At 41.5% G+C, this 25,112-nt stretch overlaps 1 protein-coding gene across 26 annotated transcripts in view; it reads right to left on the bottom strand.

Annotated features, from left to right (window-relative positions):
* SH3KBP1 (SH3 domain containing kinase binding protein 1) overlaps nucleotides 1–25,112 on the bottom strand; it is a 335,079-nt gene that overhangs the window by 276,387 nt on the left and 33,580 nt on the right. For 19 of the 26 annotated variants that reach the window (XR_010596566.1, XR_010596530.1, XR_010596542.1 and 16 more), the window contains exon 2: nucleotides 18,309–18,466. The exons of 2 other annotated variants lie outside the window; for them this stretch is intronic. Coding sequence is in view for 13 of the 24 variants with exons in the window: in XM_008170230.4 (XP_008168452.1) it covers nucleotides 18,309–18,466 (158 nt within the window). In the remaining 11 variants the exon portion in view is untranslated. Of the gene's footprint in view, nucleotides 1–1,786; nucleotides 1,861–16,204; nucleotides 16,388–18,308; nucleotides 18,467–25,112 lie in introns of those variants that run through there. 5 more of the 26 variants (XM_065579674.1, XM_065579687.1, XM_065579706.1 and 2 more) reach the window with 4 other exon arrangements.

Below are 25,112 nucleotides of genomic sequence, written 5' to 3'. Positions count from 1 at the left end.
TTGCTTTTTACAGATTCAGACTAACACGGCTACCCCTCTGATACATCTCCTGACAGTTTCCTGAAGTCTCAGTCATCTTGCTATCCTGGTTTAACTCCTATCATTTGTATCACAGATGGAGTAGTGATGGTTTAAAGCTACAGTTTTGGGGTCCAAGAAGAAAGCCACTGCAGCCTTTCAAGTTAACCAGGGTGATAACTGGGCAGTGGTTAAATATAAGTAGGAAGCACAGAAAAGGTGCACTAGAGCTGAACTTTATTTCCCCACATTGCTGTCTTCATTACACCATTCCTATTTTGGGGATTGGCAATACACAATCCCTGGATAACAGATCTCTCTACCATGTTGCCCCGCAGGATTCTGTCCTGGTTCCCCTGTCTCTTCTCTCTATTACCTTTCAAGCTCCGCCTTCTCAAATTCAGCCTTCAGTATCACCAGAGTACAATTCTAACAGCGCATGCTGTTGACTGTTTCAACCTCTTCCTCAGTTTCTGCCTGCTTCAATGGCTGTCTGCAGTTGTACCTATCCAGAACTGGTCTACTTGCTACTAGTTAGTCTGCCTCCTGGCCCACATTACCCTACCTCTGATCCTTCCTGACTCAAAAACTTTCATTCGTTTCTAGTGACAGCACCCTAGGTTTCTGATCTGACCACAAACTCATCTGCCTCCTACGTCCTCAAATCAACCTTTCATTTCCAACATGATACCAACAGTACCTCGACCCCTTCTCTGCCAAACCCCACTCATTTAAGGTCCATTTGTACTCTCAGATGTGCATGTGTGGCTCCCATGATAATCAATAAGGGCTGGATATCAAAAGGGAAGAATTTGGCTGGTAAATGTTTGAACACATACAAGATTGATTTTAGGGAACTTTAAAAAAAAATTGTGATCCAACCTAATCTACTTTTTAATGTAACTGCATTTTTACTTCCTACAATGTCAGAGAGGGGAGGCATTAGATTTTGGTTGCTGAAAAATAATTTTACTTGAATGGAGAATAAACTGCTCACATGCTCTAATCTGGAAAGGCCCTGTTCACAAAAGGAATCTATCTTAGCACAGCTCTAAGTAAGTGACAAAAGAGGAGCCTGTGTCTTTGATTAATTTGGCAGCCAAATTATTCCAATCACTCTACAAAGGCATTTAAAACCCTACACCTATTGCCATTTTTATGCCTATTTTTTTTTTCCTTTCACTCAGACATTTTTCTTTGAATTATTAAACTGTGGTTACAGTTTGGGAATTTTCTGGCTGCAAGGAAAAAGGGTCTCATAAGAGGAGGCTATAATTAGCAGCAGAAGAGAGAGAGAGGGCTGTGGAAAAAAGATGGCTCCGTGGCGACTGTAAAGGGATGCTATTTAAAGGAACTGAAATTTCTACACAAGCCCCAGGAGTAGCAGCAAACAAAATGTATATAGTTAAATAAAATAGGGGGCTCAGCACTTGCTCATTTCAGTATGTGTTTTTAATTAATAAAACTCATGGCAGCCTGCATCCTGTTCATGCTGCAGTATGCAGACGATTTACATGCTGACAGATCCAGCCCCACAAATAGAAACATATACATTGATGTATACAAGTTGTTTTGGAGAAAAGAATATAACACGAAGCTAGTAACTAATAACAAACAAGCAATCCTGATAAAGGACCCCCTGGCTCAGCTTGATCAGAGTAAACCTTATAATGGAGCAAATCTCAGCAAGATAAACACAGAACTCAGACCAGTTTGAAAAGAAATGGGAAACAACAACTGTATTTAAAAATAAACAACACAGACATACCTCTAGCATATGGTTTGATATCAGTTTTACGATTATATAGGTATAATGCCATCCTCATTTAGATTTAGCTGTTGCTGAAAATAAAAGGAAAGCACATATGTTCTTGTAATATTTACAATACCAAGTTAGAACACAAAAGGAAAGAGATCTGAGGCCATTTAGAACCTCAGTAATGGTAGTAGAAGACTACTCCTGAGACATGATCATTGGAAAGATTACAAAGGCTGCAGAGGTAACACTTCCTTTGGAAATAAGGAGGGAAAGGATGTGATCTGTACCCTTACAGCAGTGATACTCAGACTGAGGCTTGCGAGCCAGAAGTGGCTCTTTAATGCGTCTCTCACGGCTACTTGCAGCACATGATATTAAAACACTGATTTAATTATTAAACCAATCTAACTTATTAACAAACTAGGATGCTTTTAATATGCTATTATGCAACTATAGTTGATTAAATAATACTTGGTCAGTCATTTTGCTTTGAGAATATTTTATTTTTATACACACACACACACACACACACACACACACACACACACACACACACACACACACACACACACACACACACACACCCGTAGAACCTCAGTTACGGACACCTTGGGGATGGAGGTTGTTCATAACTCTGAACAAAACGTTATGGTTGTTCTTTCAAAAGTTTACAACTGAACATTGACTTAATACTGCTTTGAAACTTTGCTATACAGAAGAAAAATGCTGCTTTCAACCATCTTAATTGAAACGAAACAAACACAGAAACAGTTTCCTTACCCTGTCAAATCTTTTTTTTAAACCCCCCCCCCTTTTTTTTTTAAGTAGTTTACATTTTACACAGTACTGTACTTGCCTCTTCCCCCCCCCCCCCCTTTTTTTCTGGTCTCTGCTGCTGCCTGATTGCATACTTCCGGTTCCAAATGAGGTGTGTGGTTGACCGGTCAGTTCGTAACTCTGGTGTTCGTAACTCTGAGGGTTCTACTGTATTAAAATATTTCCCCTGTCATGCTTCTATCTATACTTATATCTATAGTACTATAGTAAATGAATGAAACAATGAATTCATACTTCTGTGGCTCTTTTGGGTAATGTTGATCGTTAATTTGGCTCCCGAACCACTGAGGTCTCAGTATCACTGTCTTAGAAGCTAACAGTGTAGTGGCCAGCCACTGAGTTTTATATAGAGGAAACTATTTATCTTCTCATAAGCCACAATATGAGGTACAGAGAAGAGTACAACAAAAAGATGGGTGAAAACCTGTGATTTTATTGGGTTCATCCAACTGCTTCAACAAGTCATATAGCCTCACAATACTATCCAACCCTATCCCTTCCCTTCCCTTCTTGATTATAAAAATGTGTTGGGTTGTTGTTGGTGGGGTTTTTTTTTTTGGGGGGGGGGGGGGAGTAAAGGGGGACACAACATTATGCTTTGAGTTGGAAGCCAGGTATGCAAACTACTGAAAAAAGCTAGAAAACATATATGTGGTTATGATCAGAAAGAAATGAAACAAATTATGTTTGTTGTGTATATTCACAGTCTCATCTGCTCACTTTACTGACTAAAATAACTGTTTACTACATTACACTCTTGTTAATCTCCTTTACCCCTTTACTTCATCTGTCCTCTCCTACTTGCTCCCTGTTCCCTTCCTCTGTCCCCTACCCTCCTATCCCTAGTTCCAAGTCTTGGTCTGCTCCTTATCCTTACACAAAGGAGTCTACCATAATTCAAGATACACAGAGTATATACTCAGTTTTTCCTTTGTGGTGTACAAAACTGCACCCCAGCAGAGAGGAGCAACGGGCCAAGTGCACCCTTGTACATAACCTCTGCTAGTGCTAGCACAGCTAGGGTTTCTGCAATGCAACAAAATGTTTTGCTGATATTTTAAACTTTGCCATTTGGTGCTCAAGCTACATTTCCCGTGATAGCCCGTACAACTGAGCTATCTTAAAGTAGGTTCATTTTTATACAGCTTTCCCTATTATTTACTATAGCCTCACATTCTTTGTAGCCATTTGACATTAAAAAAAAATCAGAAACTAATCAGATCCCTTCCATCTTATTGCACCTGTTGATGGTTGAATTTAAAAACAGAGTTAGCGCTAGTACTCTATGGCAGGGGTTCTCAACCTTTTTCTTTCTGAGCCTCCCCTCCCCTCACATGCTATAAAAAGTCCATGCCCCACCTGTGCCACAACTGTTTTTCTGCATATCCAGTAGATTACAAGCTGCATTAAATTGGTAGTTATACAGCTAAATATGCACACACACACACACACACACATATTAAAAAAGGATAATATAGGTACAAAAATAAAAAACTGGACAATATTTTTGTTTTACTTGCTCAGTATGAAACTTGTTGCTGGTGCTGACCCACAGGTTGGGTGGCCCGCTGAGGTGAGTCAGGGGTTGGAGGTAGCACTCCCTCCCTGTCCCCGCCACCCGGGGCTGAAGCCTGGTTTATTTTGGCACCCTCTGCTCTCAGCCCCCTAGGGAACTGCGGACCTCCTGTTGAGAACCACTGCTCTATAGCACACAATTATGTCCAGAATCTGGACACCATGTCACAAGTATCTTGGATATCTGTCATGTATGGATATGGTCAAAGTACCTCTACCCTTATATTTGAAAATGTAATCTCCTGGATATCGATTCTTATCTTGTTTCCACACACACACAATACAAATCTTGAACCTCTATCCCATCTTCAAAAGGTGTAGAATTTACATCAGACAGAAGGAAGGTAGGCATGGAACTATTTCCAAGTCCAGTTAAGCCTAACTGAGATCTTTAAAAGGCACACACAGTATGCTCTCTATAGTGGCAGGTTCTTTGGAGAGAGGGAAGAAAAAGAAAAGAAGACTCCACTTTCCAAGGATGCTAGATGAGTTCAAATTATTATTTTTAGATGAAATTCTGAGAGAGATGAAGGGAGAATTTATTGTTACTGACAGTTTTGTTCCTTGCATCCATAATGCCCATAAAAAAAACAGTATGTTACTGTAACATCCTACATGATATTTTTGCAGTAAATCTCATTGTTTATTTTTATACTAGTGAATACCTGAGAAACATATATGTTTAAATCACAGGGTATTGATGATCTCCAAATAATTAACACAAAGGGAAAAGCACACTTTTTTGGTAAATTAACTTGAATTTAATTTCCAAAAACCACATAAACTCAATTAGTTGAAATTACTAACCTCTACAATTTGTTGTTTAAAGACCTTTACTGTAACTTTAAGGACAGTTATATTTTGAATTACATATGGCACATTCCATGGGAGTCCAGTGCTGACTGTGCTAGGGTTGCCAACTATCTAATCGCACAAACCCAAACACCCTCGTCCTGTCCCTGCCCCGAGGCCACACCCCTGCCCCACCCCTTCTCCAAGGCCACGCCCCCCATTCACTCCATTCTCCCCCCTCCCTCTGTCATTCACTCTCCCCCACCCTCACTCACTTTCAGAAGACTGGGGCAGGGAGTTGAGGTGTGGGAGAGGGTGTGGAAGGGGGTGCAGGCTCTGGGCTGGGAGGTGGAGCCGAGGGGTTCGAAGTATGAAATGGGGCTCCAGGCTGAGCCTGGGGATTGGGGTGCAGGAGGGGTGTGGGCTCTGGAAGAGAGTTTGGGTGCAGGATGGGGATAGAGGTGCAGACTCCCGCTGGTTGACGCTTACCTGGGGTGGCTCCCAGAAGCAACCGCATGTCCGGCTCCTAGGCTCAGGGGCACTCAGGCAGCTCTGCACAGTGCCCCTGCCTACAGGCACCACACCCACAGCTCCCATTGGCCATGGTTCCCAGCCAATGGGAGGTGTGGAGTCAGCACTCAGACAGGGACAGTGTGCAGAGACCCTTTGGCCGCCCCTGCGCCTAGGAGCTGGACATCGCTTCTGAGAGCTGCACAGAGCCTGCCTTTGCCCCGCTGTGCCACCGGATTTTTAGCGGCCTAAAAATCTCCCGGATTGGTTTCAGTAGCCTCCGGGAGATTAGGCAATCCTAGACTGTTCATTCATAATGCCCAAAGTATGATTAAATCATATTTTGATGTTGTAACTTATACACACGCAAGATACCAATTTCAGAGTTAAACCTGCTACTCTATCCCTAATTCTGTTTATGTATGCTGTAAGGATATCAAAACTGAGAAGGTTTTTCTAGGTATTATGTATTGAATGTTCCTGCAGCTATTACTTATGTACAACTGAGATCAGCATTAAACAGCACAGCACTCTGAGGCTTGGTCTACACTACCCCCCTAATTCGAACTAAGGTACGCAACTTCAGCTACGTGAATAACGTAGCTGAAGTCGAAGTACCTTAGTTCGAACTTACCTTGGTCCACACTCGGCAGGCAGGCTCCCCCGTCGACTCCGCGGTACTCCTCTCGCCGAGCTGGAGTACCGCAGTCGACGGCAAGCACTTCCGGGTTCGACTTATCGCGTCCAGACTAGACGCGATAAGTCGAACCCAGAACTTCGATTTCCAGCCGTCGAACTAGCTGGTAAGTGTAGCCAAGGCCTGAGACTACAGGCTTCTAACAGCTTCTTCACTCTAGATACTTTGGGTACACCCCTTTCATAGTACAGGTAATCACAAGTCCTGCCAAAACATCAGTTACTAGTTTATAGATTACAGTTATTGTGAAAAAGCTGCACCTAACATTGTTCAAAAATAAATAAATAAATGCAACAGATGTTAAAAGTATTAAAAAAGATAGACCTAGACTTATACAGCCTCCTCCCAAACCCATGGAAGTCTTTCCATTGCCTTCAAAGAGGATAAGATCAGACCCATGACACACAAGAAGTAAAAGATGGATGGTTATATTATGCAGTGCCATTGTTATAGTGTCAGTAGGGTTGGGGGTGGGGGGTTTCTGACGGTGAATGATCTGTAGTGAATGGATGATCTATAGTGAGCTATTATTGCTATACATGCATCACAAAACAAGAGTATGTTTGTCAGCATTCAACACCAAAACAGTGGTTTCAGTGCTGCATCGCAAAGCTTGAAGCTTTCAATTTCCATCTCAATTTTAAACTCTCCAAATACAGGAACCATGACAGCTTGCATCATTCATTGGCTGGAGTGATCATTCATGTTTAAAGGAGGACAGGCTCCAAAGGGAGACTCAGAAGTCTCCACTAGATGCATTAAATAAAACTTCCCTAACATAACTAGTCTAAATATCTTATTGATTTTTACACAGTGCTCAACACAGTAGAGCGGAAATGCTGCAACAGAAAGACACCATATTAGGAGAGGGAGGAAAGGTTACTAACAAACTGAAAAGATTTCAAACCCTAATAAAGAATTATTCACAAAAACAGTTCTGCATCCAAGATAACAGTTTGTGCATCTAGTTTCAGTTTGATATGAAAGTAATACACTGAAAAAAAGTAAAGTCTCTCTAACGTAAACAACTGAACCATAACTACAGGAGAGCTAGTGCACCCCACTCTAAAAGAATGAGCAACAATTTAAGATTTTTAAATATCTGAATGCACAGTACTGTGTTAGTAAAAAGAAAAAATCCCAGAAACAGTGAAAGGGATGTCTACATTTTGAAGTTCCACTGCAAGTGTCACCAAGATTGGGATGGGGTCAGTCTTACTGGTTGCTCCGTTATAAAACTCTAGTTTCTGGGATTTTTAAAGCTCAGCTGTAAATATATGCTTCAGACAAAAAGTTTCCCTAACTCAATTCTTGAATGCAATGTATTTTTCCCCTCTAAGGATTCTGAAAAGAAAAATCAGGCCAGTTTAAGTTAAAAAGTGGTTCAGATATCTTAACTTGCATTAGCCATTTTAAAAAGTGACACAAATGTATTGTTCAAAATGTAGATTAAATTTCTTATTTTTTTTTTAAAAAAAAAAAGTCTTTTATTTTGTGTTTATTTACAATCCATTCCTTCCCCTGAATTTCTGCAAAATCACTTGTTACTTCTCAGAGGAACGCATGCATGTGTGCATGCATGCATTCTCACATAACTTAAATAACCTGATGGACTCCAATAGCTCCATGGAGTCACTAGAATTTTATGGTTAGTGATCTGCAAAACAAAAAATTGTCTCTTGATTTGACTGACAAATAGTGGACAGAAACAACAGCAGACAAAAACAAAAACAACAACACCCCCACCCTCCCAAAAAAACAGCAAGAACTATGAAGTAAAGAAATTATTTAATTATTGAATATGAATATTTTTGCTCCATAAAGAACAACTTCACAAAGGAGATAACTTTCATTTACATCAGAACAAAACAAATCCTATCTCCTTTCAAGTATTTGTCATAGTTTTCCTTGTCATTGTTTCATTACAAAAATATTTGTAAATGTACAAAATGTTCTTTTCCTCTACTTAATCCTGAATTTGTGACAATCATTTCATGAGAACTTATTATGATGTCAAATACAGGATTACAGGCCTTAACATACTCTCAATCCATGAGTGCAACGTCCATGGAGTCACTGAATCTATCTCCCCTTGTAAGTATTCTCACACTTCTTATCAAACTGTCTGTACTGGGCTATCTTGATTATCACTTCAAAAGTTTCCTCCCCCCCCCCTTACTTAATTGGCCTCTCAGAGTTGGTAAGACAACTCCGACCTGTTCATGCTCTCCGTATGTGTGTATATATATCTCCTCAATATATGTTCCATTCTATATGCATCCGAAGAAGTGGGATGTAGCCCACGAAAGCTTATGCTCTAATAAATTTGTTAGTCTCTAAGGTGCTACAAGTACGCCTGTGCTTTTTGCGGATGCAGACTAACACGGCTGCTACTCTGAAACACAGAAAAAGGTACAATAGAGCTCTGATTTTATTGCATAATCGTATAAACAAAGAAGATGGGTGGGGCCATAAAGAACTTTTACTTAAATACGTATCTGCAATACTAAGAGAAAATGCAGAAAACACTCTACATTTAAATGATCGTACAGCTGCACATTTGTTATGCCTCAATCTTCTTAAATTGCCAGACATAAGCATAAATAAAACAACAATGGAATTCAGCTAAAGTTTCAAAACTAAAACCCACAAAAAGCAAAGAAAAAGTGAAACAGGAAAAATTATGCTGATGAATAAATTTACATTGTGACATACATGCCGGTTTTCTGTGGTTGAACTTTAGACATTCCTGTTGCAAGATTATTATTAGCACAGTGGTTTTTTACTACACGTAATCATTTTTTTCCATCTAGGATTTCACCAAAGCTATCTATTAAAGAGAGCAATTTAGCTCTTTTTATGGTAATGCTGTTTTTAGAAATGCCTTTATAAAATAATAGGTTACAAGTTTTGCCATTTGCTTGCTAAACTAAATACACTCAAGATTTTGGTCTTTTTTTATCCTAGTACTGCAGAGGTGCTAACAGGCCACTTCACTCTGAATGGTCTCTTACAACGTATGTTAACTACTTACGCTAAACAATCTGCTCTAGGTCCTTGTATTTAGCTGTGGCACTGAGTACCTTTCCCAGACCTGAAGAAGAGCGCTGTGTACTTCAAAAGCTTGTCTCTCTTACCAACAGAAGTTTAGTACAAAAAAGATATTACCTCACCCATCTTGTCCCTCTATTAGCCTATTTGACAGATAAGCAGGGAATAAGTTTAAAGCATCACCACTGCTCACCTACAGTGACAGTTTGAGTAAACATGACTGCCAATGAATCCAACATCACAATTACAAGCAGACACACATATGGAGTTCTTTAACAATCTTTGTTGTGCTTATTTTACAATGTTTAAAGGGATTTATTCTACAAAATATACATTGACAAATGCTTAAAATGCAATTTGCATATGTGTTGGATTTACATTTTCCCTATTTGTACAACCATAAACTGCAATATCATATTGCATGGATGTGACATATAGTGCATTTTAAAACTTCTTTTGGTAAAACATAGGTTTGGGACAATACATATTTACTCTGTGCTGTATATTTGGTAATGTCTGCTTCCTTGCTCCTGCTGCAGCCCGAGACTGAACACCTACACCACAATTAAACAGTCCCATAGCCCAAGTCCCGCAAGACCCAGTCAGCTGGCATGGGCCAACCATGGGTGTCTAATTGCAGTGTAGACACATCCCAAGAGGTTAAAGCCCTAAGCTCTGGCCTGTGACTGAATCAGATGACTGCAGGGTCACATGACAGTAGCCCAAAGATGAGGCTTCTACAGGATGGGCTGCCTGTTCACACAGTGGGATAGACCTGCAGGTAACAGGCTGATCCCATCAAGGGCAGGACTTCAAAGTAATCATGAGGCTAGTATGTGTACCCCCTAGAAGGAAGGCTATAGAGAACCCTGCACCAAGGGTATAAGTGCTACTACTCCTAGAAAGAGGGAGGAATAGTTGGAGCCGGGGAGGGCCAACAAAATTATACGTTTACTTTGGGTTACTGCATGATAAATCAGACTACCAGAGGGAGAATGTTATTTTAAATACCTGAGTGCAAGTAAGGGGCAGGGGGTTGGGGGGGCTGTAAACAATACAGTCTCCAACATATGCTTCTCAACTGCTTCCCAGTAGATTCTAGACAGGCAATACAACACTTAAAATACGTATTTACATGAAGACAAGTTAGTCAAATACAATTCTCAATATTAAATTTAGAGGAGTCTCTCACCCCAAACCAGAACAAACACCTTTTTGTGGCATGCGTTGTGCTGGAGGTCAGACTAGACGATCATATTGGTCCCTTCTGACCTTAAAGTCTATGACTCTATAAAATATTACCGCAAACGCCTTTTGGTGACCTAAATTTAACCTCACATTTTTAAAAAGTGACCTTCACTTTTAATTTTTATTTAATTTGAAACTAAACATTCTAAAACTGCTAGCTATTTTTCACCAATTATATTGTTTGCTTATTTCTGCATTCCATTCATCTTGAACAATTAAAATGGACTGGATGCTTTTCCTTTGACTAGAAAATTTGTCTCTAGTCTTCTTTCTTTCTGGGTTTTATGTCTTGGCACAACATTGTTATTTGGGTTCACAGGAAAGAAGATTTAAAAAACAAACCTTAAATTTTCATACATATATGTTAACGATCTCCCTATGCTATTTATGCCATTGTCTATTCATCCTCACAAAATCAGATGCAACAACAGCTACTCAGAGTATAGGCTTGCTAAAATTCACCATGGTGGCATTTAGTATTACAATCCCTTATGTTTTTGCTTGCCCATCTTATTTGTCGTCACACTGTAAAATTTCCATTGTAACTGCTGTGTATTGTGAAATATTTGGAAGAAGATGATATTCTTATAATCATGCAAAAGATTTGCATAGTTCCAATGGAGTCAATGGAACTTGACCTGTGAGACTAAGGGTACGTCTTCACCACCCGCCGTATCGGCGGGTAGCAATCGATTTATCCGGGATCGATATATCGCGTCTCGATCCCCGAACGCGGTCACCGTCAACTCCGGAACTCCACCAGAGCGAGCGGCGGTAGCGCAGTTGACGGGGGAGCTGCGGCCGTCAATCCCGCGCCGTGTGGACCCCAGGTAATTCGATCTTAGATACTTCGACTTCAGCTACGCTATTCGCGTAGCTGAAGTTGTGTATCTTAGATCGATCCCCCCCAGTGTAGACCAGCCCTAAGTTTGTACATGGGAGTAACCCTTTGTAGTGAGAATTGTTAAACCCCCTAGTTCTGTCATATACCTCCAGAATCATATGCCACTTCTACGTCATCTTACACAAATAGGGGGGGGGGAGAAAAACCTCACACAGAGTTCATAATCTAATAATTTTTAAAGATGACATCTCCCAAAGAATATCAGTTATAGCCTTACATATGTAGTGGTTCCACCTATACCATTCTTTCCAACACTTATCTTATACAAAAATCCAACTTGTCCTTGACTAAACAGTAAGGAACAATCCTGCAAAGTCAGGGAGTGAATGTGATGTCAAAACAGGTCATTTCTACCTTTAGTTTCCAGGTGTCTATGATTTTTACTGGAAATACTGTTATTGAATCTCAAGAGTTCCACAGAGGGGAAAAAAGAAAAAAAAGAAAGGGGGGGGGGGTGAATAAATAAATAAAAAGACAGGTCTGTGCTGTACTAGGGCCTCTGTAAATCCAAAATTGTGAGGTATTGGCCTTTTTTTGTGTTTGTTTTTTAAATAAGGCATTTGTACCTGAAGGCTTCCAAGCACCTTAAAATAGTTTACCTGAAGAACAAGAATTTCTCATGGCAACATGGCTTAATAGTAAAACAAATGCTGGACCTAGTATAAAAGATCCCCAACCCAAAACACATAAATAATCAACCTATTCGTCCACACATAAACAAGTTAAAGAGGAAATATTTGGAGCCTGGAAGGAAGCCAGAAATGAACTCAGACATATATATTGAAAGGAAGAGAATTACAAAGTCACAGCTCCACAGTGATAAAGGCATTGCCTCCCAACCTTTCAAGATTACATTAGGAGAGAATCACCACCTATGCTCCTGCCAATCAAGCGCACATGCTGTGATGAATACTAGCACAAGAGACTATCCTCCAAATACATTGGTCCCACAGATTCAGTCCACTTGCACAATGCACAGTTCAGATAGAAGACACAGTCCAAAGGAAGTTGTTATGAAGGCCTTCTGGCACAGGAGCGTGAGAGTAAGATACCACTATATTAGAGGGGTAGCCGTGTTTGTTGCTTTTTACAGATCCAGACTGAGAGTCCCGTGGCACCTTATAGACTAACAGACGTATTGGAGCATAAGTAGTAGCGTAGCTAGCGAGGTGCAGGGGAAGCAGCCGGGGGGGGGCAGCATGCGGCCCGCATCATGGCCGGCAATCGTGGCCAGAGAAGCGGGGGTGGGGGGGGGCGCGCAGGCTGGCAGCCGGCAGCGATGGGGGAGGCGGTGGGTGCAGCCGGAGGAGCGGGGGGGGGGGGGGGGGGTGCAGCAGGGCGGCCAGCAGCCGTGGCCAGAGGAGCGGGGGGGGGGGGCACAGGGGTGACATGGCAGGGCCGGAGGAGCCATGGGGGGGAGGAATGGTGTGGCCAGAGGAGGAGCCAAGGGGGGGTGTGGAGTGGCCAGAGGAGGAGCCAAGGGGGGGCGCCTTTTTTATGTTTGCTCCCCCTCCTCTTAGAAGCTGTCTACGCCACTGAGCATAAGCAGATGCTTATGCTCCAATATGTCTGTTAGTCTATAAGGTGCCACAGGACTCTTTGTTGCTTTACACCACTATATTGAAAACTTACCCCGAAATGGTGAATACTGCTCTAATTTCTTGCTCTAATTCAGTTCTTCCTCTCCTTTCCTCTGCCTCTGGCTTAGAGCCTCAAGCAGTGAAACAAAACAAATTCTTAGTTTCACTCTTACTGGATTAAAAAAAAAATGTAAGTTTAGAATCCTCTATTGCAAATTCCAACAACAAATGTAGTTCTATTCCTTTAAATAATCAACTATATGCTTCAAAATGGAACTTGCTTCCTTCAGGAAAAAACAAAACAAGAGAAAGCAAAGGATCATTAAAAAAAAAGACTGCTTGGTAATTTCCATTTTATTCACTGAACTGTCTCCACAACAAACCAATGTAGTGGTGATATTAGTACTGTAGAATCAATTATTTAATGTATAACATGTGATAAAGATACTTAGGAGCCAACAATAGGAAACATTAAAAATGAATACATTTAAGTATCATCCATAAATTAAGTTAGCAGTCTGTTGTGATGCTGCCAATAAGTCACTGACAAATAAACCAATAAGCCACTTCTTCAAAATACTACTCTTTACAAATAACTTATCACAATATGCAGTGCTATGAAACAAACTACAATAGATGTACTGAACTGGAGATATAGGACACTGTACGTATATCCCTGGCATAATTTAAACATACATTTAAAAAAACTGCACTTATAAGCCAACAACGTGCTAAAGCTTTCCTTTTATGATGTTCGCCTTGCTATTAAGAAGGGGGTGGGAGAGAAATACAAGACAGATACTTTCATATTTTATGTCAAAAATTGAAGCATTTTTGCCCTTTTAATTCTTTTGCACTTGACCCTAAGGCAGTGGTGCCCAAACTTTTCCTGTTGCACCTCCCCTTACCAGTAATGGAATCTGTCCGTGCCCCCAATCCATTAGAGCAAAGCTGGCTCAGCAGAGAAGTGTGGGCTGAAGGCAGAGATGGGGACAGAACTACGGGAGGGAGGGGGGAAGGGACGCTGGAGCTAGAGGCAGAGCTGGCCTAGGGGCAGAGAGGACAGAGCTGGATTGGAACAGGAGCAGGGGATGGAGTGGAGCTGTGGGGCTGCAGGTGGGCTGGGGGCAGAGTGGAGCTGGGGATGGGGCAGAGTGGAGCTCCCTCCCCACCGCCCATGGGGGTTGGCCCAGGCCCCCCCATGAATGTTCCTCCGCACCCCACGGGGGGAGGGGGGGGAGGGAGAGGGGCATGCTCCACAGTTTGGAGACCATTGCCCTAAGGTAACGAGTTTAATGATTTTTCCTCGAGGCGTTAAAGAGCAGGGCTATTGACTTTTCTTTCCAAGAACTAAGTGGCATTTAAGAGGCATTGTAGCCCACTGCCTCTCAAGAATTTAATGAGGGTTTTTTTTTTTTTTAATCTTAGAAATCTTATCAGAATGCAGCAATTTAATGGCCACACTCCACCAAGTACACAAAAGTACCTGAAGGGCTCTACTGGCCAATTAAGCAGATAACCTTCCAAGCGTGGACACTGTTGTATTCCTCAGTCTGCAGATAACTTCAGCCCCTCTGGAGATGCCATAGCTTTCAGTAGCAATTACTGAGCAAAATTAACAAGGTCATGGTCAGTTTCACTACCATTCAGAACTTTGTGGGCAGCAATAAAATCAACAAGAATCAAGTAAAGTCAAGAGCACAATACCAGAGGCAGATACAAGGAGCTTTATGTGAGGCTGCAGGGTTGGGAGACGGGATGCTGGAGGAGTGACAAAGAACCTGTCCACCACCGAGCAGCAGCCAGACGACTGGGACAAAGATAATAGAGTGGGTAAAAACTATTGGAATGCTCTGGGGGTATGCGTGAAGGAAAGAATACATTCGATCGCCTCTCTAGCTGATAGGGCTGTGGGAGCTTTATAGTTATAAGCGACACATGCCCAGCACCTCTCCAGTGAACCCCTACAAGTCTCTGGCTGTTTGTTTAAGATTTGTAAAAGTTTAATAAAGGCAGAAAAAGGGAAGAGAAAATTTGGTGGCTAACAAACAAGCAGACACAGCTGTCCAAGTAACCTCTTGGTCTCCTGGCACTTGAACCTAAGTACCTTAAGGTTCCATTTCACATCTGCGATTTAGCATACACAACATCATCTTTGAAATTCAACTGATTTGCAGTATTTAGAGGCTTATTTCCTGCTTTAATACAAAAAGAGGGAGACAATGGAGCTTGGCAGCTCTTCTGACCTCAGGTATCAGTGCCGTTATGCATAGTTTCTGCCCTCTGTTTCACTGATTCTAAAAACTTGGCTTTATATAGCAACTTTACACAACTCCAGTTGCACTTGTAGACCCTTTATTTGCACACCAGCTACAAGTCTGCTAACAGTACTTGCAAGTCACCTGGAGCATTGACAAGGATGAAGATAGTCTAGTGTAGCATACAATTTACCAGTGCTGCACCACTAGATCACACACACAGTTGCCTTTGTAAATTAAAACCAGCGAGCATGGGTTTTCACCACAGTTTCCTGCTTTCTGCATCTCCATTTGATATCAGCAAAATCTAACTGTCTCAGCTGCCGCTGCATTTTTAAGTACAGTTTGTTACACCGAAAGCATGGTTTGACTAGGAATTCAATGTTTTTCTTAACTTCCATCTGCTTCCGAATGACATTTCTCAACACCAAAAGAAAGAGGAACAAATTTAGCACTCATCGCCTGTATTACCCAGAAGTTCAGTGTCCACACACATTTCATCTTTTGCAGACTCAGCACAAACATACAACGACAACAAACATTTTACAGATTAAAAATAGAAGTTCAATCAACTTCCCTTGCCACAGAATTCTCATCCTCTTCTTTTCCTGTACGTCCTTAAAAATAAATAAATCTGTATCTGAAGGATATGGGGTACTAGGGCAGATACAGGGAGGGGAAAACTCTCCTTATTTGTATTTATACCTCTCACCTGCCAAATCTGAGAGGCAAGAATCTTAAAAGGATAAGAGATATTTCTTAAATATGATTTAAAAAATCAGTGTAATGAATCATTGTTTATAGTAACAGAAGTGAGTTGACAGCAGAATCTGAAATTAGGTCTTGAATGAGGAACAACTAATGTATTTTCACATATTTAGACCAACTTTTCCCACATCATCTTTCACTAGACCAGATATACATCTTGACAATAGACAAAGAAACATGGAAGAGGGAAAACAATATCTTAAGTACCTGTATAGTTGCTCCATTGAACAGAAGGTCATTTATGACAAATATGCCCCTTTACTCTCCCTATAAAACTTATAGCATTTGTTTTTGATAGCTGTTTTGCATGTTTTAAGTATATTTGGTTTGCAGATTCAAGAGCAGGAAGTACCCTTCCTGTAGCTTCATAGTGAAAGTCCCTTGATGAATAAGGCTACTGAAGCTGTAAATATAGACACTGTCACCCGCTTTCCTTTCCTCTTTCTTTCTCACATCTGTCTTTCTATTCTCTGTCTCTTCATTAGAATATTCTCTTGTAATCTGCATTTTTAGTCTTTTCTTGTCTCTCACTCTGCGGAGATGAAAACTTCATTCTGGTTACAAGTACTTCAAAAAGTACTTCCAGTACCACTGGCTCTTACTCCCTCCTAGTGCCACTGGCTCTTACCCCATATTCAGTTTTTAATTTCCTCCACCACTCTTTCCCAAACATTGATTTAATATATTTCATTCTCTTTACCCCCAAATCATCCTTCTTCTCTCTTGACAATCGTCTACCCCCTTCCAATGGCACTTTTGGAATCCACAATTACTAGTTAATTTTTATGATTTAAGCAACTTTGATTACCTAAACCACTAAGTTTTAGATGTCTGTAAAGTTCCTGATGAGCCTGGGATGCTCTCATAACCTTATTAAACAGCAAACCAATTATAGGAAGTGCACATTTTCCATCATAATCCATATTTTATCCCTCCAACCCAATCTACAGGTTTATCTACCTCAGGACTTGTCTAAAATGTAATAACCAGAACTGCTCATCCTCCTCTTGCTCTAGACCAGTATTTCTCATACACAGCGTGCTGGCCGCATGCAGTCACAGCCTCCTGGTTGATCATGGGGGGTGTCAAAGCTGCGGCCCCCTCCCCCAGGGCTGCCAGCAGTGGTTGGACCCTGCCCACCTCTGGAGACACAAAAGCTGGAGGAGCAGGCAGCCAGTGAGTTCCCCACCTTCCCAGGGCTGGTGGGGTCAGGATTCAGCCCTTGGGTGGTGGGTGGCAGGCTCCAGCCACGGGGCTTCAGGCTCCATTCCCCTGCCGTACAGTGGCGGGCTCTGCCCCAAGTCACCCCCTGTCCCTCCAATGCCCCTGGCCCCCTTCTGCCTCCATATCCATCTCCCCATCCAGGGCTTACCGGGGTTGAGTAAGTCTGCTGTGAAAAAAGTGATATTTGTATGTTTGTTAACATCATTTTTCACAGCAGACTTAGTAGTTAGCACGTCTTTTAAAAAAGCAACCAAAAAAAAGCAAAAGACAAGGGAAAAAAAAAAAAAAGACAAGAACATACAAAGCACCTTATTTGTGTTTCTAGTCTGTTTAGGTCCAGTAAAGAATAGAGACAACTGTACATTATTTTTATTATTGAGTCTGGAAAAAAAAATCCTATGTAAATAAATTACAATGATTTGGACATATATACACCTCTACCCAGATATAACGCGACCCAATATAACACGAATTCGGATATAACGCGGTAAAGCAGTGCTCCGGGGGTGGGGTGGGTCTGCGGTGGATCAAAGCAAGTTCAATATAACGCGGTTTCACCTATAACACGGTAAGATTTTTTGGCTCCCGAGGACAGCGTTATATTGAGATAGAGGTGTATGTGCATTATTTATTTGTTTTTCCTAAAGTTAATTAAGTATTTTAGGAAAAATACTGCGGGTCGTAGTTTGCCCTCCCCTGTGATAAAGCCTTTACATCACACCATAATGCATTCTAGCTATCTATAAATAGATACACTGTATATGAGAGAGAAGATATTACAAACAGCATGAGTCATACGAGAAACTGAGTTTTGGAGAACAGCTTTGTCCTAAACGTTAATTTTGTTTTCAGACCACGGGGTTGCAATAACCACTGCAGAGCAGGGAAAAGGTGTGTGTATTTATCTTTAATTTTAATGATATCATAACTACACCAGATATCCACACAAATGCATTCTCTACTTTGTAATGCAACATGATTCAAAAAAATACAGATAGCAGCATGATTTAAAAAGACTGCTTTTCAGTCAAACAACAATACAAGCTAGTAAGTACAATACACAAGAACTGTTTCACTTTGTACTCACTCTTACAAAGTTGTCAGGGAACAAACCTCTTCTGCCTTTGAGCTGTCCTTCCCACCAGCCTCCAGTCTCTTTCTTGATATTGGTGATTATGTCACCTACTGTGATTGTCAGCTCATCATCATGTTGAGCCTTGTAGTCAAATTCCACTATCGCCTCCACTAAAAAAAGAAACAGCCACATGTTACAGAGCGTTAGAGACAGTATTTATTTTCAGTCAGATTGATTGAAGTCTTCATGGCTTCAGAGGTAAAAAGAAAAACCAACCAACCCAGTAACAGCTGCTCAACAACAGGAATAGCATCAGACTAACCTTGAAGACTTCATACAACAGCAGCATATTACGGACAAGGGCTGGTGGGGGGAGATCCTTTGAGAAGCCCTTTATAACTAGTTGACAGACAGCAATTTGTATCAGTTTAATTTAAAAAAAAATCAATTTGTGTCGCTGCAGCAGTATCCATTCAGATGTAAGCATTACAAACTGGTGTCTACTTCTGGGAAAAGATTATGGTTTTTCTCCTTGTTACTTTACAAATACTTGCTTTATTTCAGTACCATTCTGAAATGGTGGTCAAATCCATACCATTCAAAACCATAGCCATTTACTCAGTTTGCCAGACACATCATTGCTACCCCCAGAAGCATTTATTAAAATTTCTGCATGATGCTAAGTTTCACTATAACAATCTTTCTATAAGCATGATGTATTCAGAAATGCAGAGCTCAGCCTGGCAAAGCTTTGCTATGTACATATACTCTCTTAGGATTTCACTGAGGAGGAAAAATTGATGTTCACTTGCAAAATGATTATGCATCAGAGGATGTGAAATTCAAATATTACTATTGCGCCAAATGTCAACTATCAAACACAAACTTGTTGCTGCTCCTCTACCAGTATTTCATCATGCCAGGTAGAATGCCTTATTCTCTTCCCAGAAGAATAAAAACCCCATAAACCCAAACCCCTCAGATTCTCTCATATAATATTATAAATATCTACATCAATATCATGTATATCTAGATCTCTCACTGGAAGGACCTAGGGAATTCATAAAGGCAGGAATAAGCTCTATTAGAAATGGGTAAAGTTTCCTCCCCCCACTCCTGTACTATATCCCTGAGCTCTTCCTCTGTCAGTGTGGAATTGAGATCTACAGTACATTTCCTGGTGCTCTGTCTAGTCTAATTTTAAAAATCTCAGCCATAGGGCTTTCATCACTTCCCTCAAGAGAGAAATCTAAATCTAACAGATATCACCATCAGGAAGTTTTTCTGATTATTGGCCTCAGTCTTACTTTTGTTTATTTCATTCCATTACTTCTTGTTATAGCCACTTGTATCACTCCAATACATTTCTCTAGTAGGGAATGGAAAATCTTTTTTCTAAATACTTCATATTTTACTTACTGTAGAAAATATTTTTTTTAAAAGAAGCTAATATCAGAGGCAAGCCATGCAGAAGGAATTAATAACTTTTCGGCTACTATGAAGATGATGCTCAATGGTAGAGTGAAATTTTTGTTAGTTTGTTTGCTTGTGTTTGTTTTTGGCACACTAGAACAACATTTTCCCACAGGTGCTGTTCTCACTTATTTTCACCCCTGAAACAACCCTCCTAACCAAAATTACTGTATTCTTATCTCTAGAAGCTCTCCCAGCAGCTACCAAAATAAGAGTGGATGCCAGAATCTCTGGAATAGATGCATTTAGAAAGCCCCATCTCCTGTGATGGGAAATCATGCCCTAAGGACATTCTGTAGAACATTTACCCTTTAAGAGGTTGAAGCAGCAAGAACAGAAATACCCACATTCATCTCCTTTCTGTGCAGATAACTGTGTGTGTCATGTAAGACATCATGAGAGTGAACTCTCAGGGAATCACGGCGCTGGCACAGCTAAAGGAACATATACCATTAAACCAGGAACAGGGTGTTGTTGCCCCCTGCTGGAGGCCCTGCCACCTTGACACCATCACCCTCAGATGGCCTTTTGGAGAAAAAGAGGAGTGCGTTCATTCTTTCAAGAGCTGCCTAGAGAGGCCATCCAGGATCAGCTGCTGGCAGAACCAACAACTGTCCTCCACCATCAAGAAGGGTGATGAGCAGGCAGAATCCAATCAGGGCCCAGCAGAGGGCAACACCACCCTGTTACTGGCTGCTTCTTCCAGGAGCCAGTTCTGGGTGAAGTTGGAATGGGGATGAAGAATGTCTCCAGTCTTAACCCAAGAAACCCAGCTTGGTCAGAGGCCACACTCTGACCACACTTTATTGTAATTGGACCAGCGAAATGTTCATTTAGATTATGAAATTTAAAGCCCAGGTGGTCATCTTGAGTTAAATATCAATTTACAGTTGTAAAATGAAGGTGAGCGAAACCCCACTGGCCCAGACAAGACTGTGACACCACCACAGATAGTAAGACAATCCCAATAACATTCCACCTAACCTATAAAGGGATAGTACATTATATCGAACTAGGTTGGTAAGAGTATTGTTATTCCTCCCATCCTAAAGAAGTTACACACAGACACATATGTATACACATATTTTCTTGTTTCTTGGGCAATATTAACACAGACAGAGATTCACTTAGCTATAGCTAGAAGAGCATGATTGCTTTTGGCCAAGGGCTAATGGCCACAACACATCTTGAACTTCTGAATGTCCTGGAGATCTTTCATCAAAACATACTACAGTCTCATTTCACATTAGATAAAGATTTCTAGCCCTACCAAGACTTAGACATCACAGCCACCATTTGGCATCATAATTAAGGCTGTGAGTTTGTCACAGAGGTCACGGATTCCGTGACTTTCCGTGACCTCGGTGATTTCTGCAGCAGCCGGTGCGCCTGGCTCAGGCAGCCCCTGTGCCAGGCGCAGGGCAGTCTTGGGCCCCCGCCTCGCAGAGTTTGGCTGTGTAAGGGGAAAGGGGGTGAAGCGGGCTCTGGGAACCACGGCAAATGGGAGCTGCGGGAGCAGTGCCTGCAGGCGGAGGCAGCGCAGAGTGATTGGCCACGCCTCCGCCTAGGACCTTAGCCAGGGGGATGTCAGTGCTTCCAGGCAGCCCCCAGGTAAGCGCCGCTGAGAACCTGCCTCACCCCACCAGGTGCCCCAACATCCTGGCCCCTCCCACACCCAAACTCTGCTGAGGGGAGTGGGCGGAGCCAGCTAGGGAGCCTGCCAGCCCCAACCCTCCCCGCCAGCACCAGCGGGGGTCCCAGGCCGTTTGCTGCCGCCACCCCCACTCCCCTCCTCCAGGCAACTCCCACCCCCCCAAGTTTTATTCACTGGTATTTTTAGTAAAAGTCATGGACAGATCACAGGCTGTCAATTTTTGTTTACTGCCTCTGACCTGTCCATGACTTTTATCAAAAAATACTCATGACTAAAACAACCCTAATCATAATGAATCCAAAATACCCACAAGGGAGATCATGGGCATCTTAAAGAAGCTAGAGATGGAAGAAACCATTTTAATGCATAATGGTGAATTTGTCAAACACAAATAATGCTCATTCGGCATTGGAAGCTAAAGTCTAAAGGACAATTTTGTTCAATGGATAGTTTACATTTGGTTGCCAGCTTTGGTCCACCTGTGAGACCACAGATTATGAGCATGCCATTGCTAGTCTTCTAGGAGAACCATTAAGATAGGGAATTTATCAGTCATGGCGCCTTTTTAGGAGTCCGGGAAGAAAGATCTGCTGGTGAGAACCTCTGGCCCTTGTATGGGGACCACAAAACAAAAGAAACAATACACAGCTGAGGCCATAAGGGGCTCACTGCTTGTAAAACAAATAGCAAGACCTGTAGCATATGTGAGATGAAGTCCAATACCACTTCTTATAAGAAATTTACTTTCAATCAGAGCTTGAATCAGACACCTAACTACGGGCCCTACTAATTTTCCATATTGTTCATAGATGCACATATCCCCTTCTGGTGGGCTGAGTGGTCGGTTAGTTGGGAAGCATATCCATGCTGCAGCCCTGGCGAGATCGCTAGAACTCAGGTGGCTTCAGGGTTTAAACAATGAGGCATGTCACTATTGTAGGCCTTAAATAATTTTTTCGGTCCAGGCAATGCATTTTCCTCTTTGAGGGCAGGAGCTTACGTGGCCCAAGCCCTTCTTTTAAAAGAGCCTACTTCTGTAATATGGCCCAACTGCCTCCAGGTCTGACAGCTTGTGAAGTCCCTTTGGTAGGTGTCAGGTCCTTCTGCTCTCTTCCAAGGAAACCTATTAGCCTCCATCCTCATCTTGCTGAAAGTGGAGTACGTAACTCTGCCATAGCCGCCCCACACCCCTCAGTTGCTATGAATGAACTTTTCCAAAAATGGGGGGAGAAGAGACAGGAAGGGATCAGAGCTCTAGGCTCACTCCCAGTACTGGCTCTTCAAATTACACAGCCTCCCCATTCCCTGGCTGCTGCAAGAAGAAGAGTGAAGGAAACAGATCAATACAGTACAACTCTCCTAGTCTCTATTTTTCAATCCTCTTTCTCCATAAATAATTCCAGTACCTGGCTCTGACGTTGCATCCGCAGCTCTCCCAAGGAGCAGTGTAAAATTGATATGACTTCATTTTATTCTGAATAGTACCAGTAAAATTGACCATACTGCTGTTAACTGGACTTTGCAGCTGCTTGGGGAAGCTATAAGCTGCTGCTGCAGAGGAACTGGAACTGCTACATATATCTTTGCAACCGTAAGTGCTAGGAACAATTTTTTGAAACGGAAGTTAAATTAAACACAGATGTATGTGCTCTTTCCCCAGGAAACTTCCCACTCACTGATACTTCTTAAATTCTGCATCCTATCAGGAAACTCCAAAGTTATTTCTTAAATGTGTGTGACCTGATGATGGTATACAAAACAGCAGCTGGCACAGCAAGGGAAAAATTTCACAGAAGCTGGATAATTGTATGCATTTTTCAAAAAAAGCTAAGAAATCCGTAGCTTCAGGGGGGTGGTGAATAGGGTAAATCTAAGGCATGTGAAAATCATTGTGACAAACTAATGAAAAATACAATTCTGAAAAAAAAGACACCCAAGTGCCCATGTATCAAAAAATAGCACATAAAAGCCTAACGGTGCTTTATAATTTATAGGACTGAGTTTCAGTTATTAAATCAAGTTCATTTTTAAAAGCATACTAAAGGATTTGTACATCCATATTTCAAAACATGTTTTGAATAATACATTCTGCCAACTTTTTTTTGGGGGGGGGGGGGGATTTTGGCCTAGATTCTCACAGGTATTTTAGGTGCCTAACTTTAATTGATTTCAAGTGGAGATCTCCTGTGCTAGATCTCTCTGGAACAGATGCTTGCATCCTAAATTGAACTGTGGTTTAGGAGAGAAGAAAAGCATCTCATGGACAATGAGATCAAACTAATTTCACTTGTAAGCTCTGCTTATGCATTAAATGGCCTACACCTCCTCCCACTGAAGGCAAGAGGAAAAAACTCTCAGTGACACCAGGGAGTACAGGATCTGGCCCTAGATCACTGGACTACTTAACTTTTCAGCAACTTTTACTTCAAAACAACGTACATGATGCCTCAATAATGTCAAACACGTATCTCTAACCCTGACAAGTTATAACCATTTTTTCCCCAAAATGCAATGCACACTCTCCTTAGCACTCCTTCACTGACATAAGGAGACGAAATCCAGCACCAAAGCAATTCAAGCTATTTTGATCTGAAAACTGAATGTTCGTTCCTATGCCAACATGATCAGCTATGCATGACATTATAAAACCGTCAATCCAAACTGTAACAAAAATTCCATGAGACAGAATCAAAACCAATTATCAACATCCCTGTTAGAGACTGACACAGTGAAGTCAGGTTTCAGAGTGGTAGCCATGTTAGTCTGTATCAGCAAAAACAACGAGGAGTCCTTGTGGCACCTTAGAGACTAACAAATTTATTTGGGCATAAGCTTTTGTAGGCGAAAACCCACTTCATCAGATGCATGGAGTGAAAAATTCAGTAAGCAGTATATATATGAAAAGATGGGAGTTTCCTTACCAAGTGGGGGGGTCAGTGCTAAGGAGGCGAATTCAATTAAGGTGGAAATGGCCTATTCTCAACAGTTGATTATTTTTGTAGCGCTAACGAGGCCAATGCAATCAAGGTGGACATCGCCCATTTCCAACAGTTGACAAGAAGGTGTGAGCATCAGCAGAGGGGAAATTACTTTTTACTACTACCCTGTCAGGGACAGAGGTAGTGTTTTTTTATTTACTACTTTGGGTTTATGAAACAAAATTTTAAATGCCTATTATATACACCAGAAGTCTTTCACATAAATGTAAGATACATTTAGCTGAAGAATGTGGAGACACAGAAAAGACAGGGTTGATTAAATTATTGCCATCACACACACACTCACACACACACAAACCTCCAGATATTTACAGGAACTTGAGAAAACAGACTTTTGTTGGTAATTACACAACAATTTCCCCTCACTGGTTATGGCTACTTACTAGTTCCTGTCACTATTTATTGCCATTATTGAACAGAAACAAACCCCCCCCCCCCCCCCAAAAAAGACCTAGTTAGAGTAAAAGGAACTTTAACAACATGACAAAAATTCAGAGAAGCGATGACAATCAGAGTTAATGCTATCTTAACCCACACCACTGTGTCTTATCAAGAATATCGCAGATTGTTACTATGTAGCAAGAACTATGTTAATTAATATCACCAACTTTCTGGAGACATCTGAAGTGTCTAGGCACAAGCGAAGTGTTATTAAAGTCTTTGGGACTATTCCACTGAAGTAACAGAAGC

The sequence above is a fragment of the Chrysemys picta genome, chromosome 1 (genome assembly GCF_011386835.1).
Source record: "Chrysemys picta bellii isolate R12L10 chromosome 1, ASM1138683v2, whole genome shotgun sequence".
NCBI classification, from domain to species: Eukaryota; Metazoa; Chordata; order Testudines; family Emydidae; genus Chrysemys; species Chrysemys picta.
The sequence above is the reverse complement of the archived record's forward strand: the minus strand, read 5'-3'. Positions and strand labels throughout refer to the sequence as shown.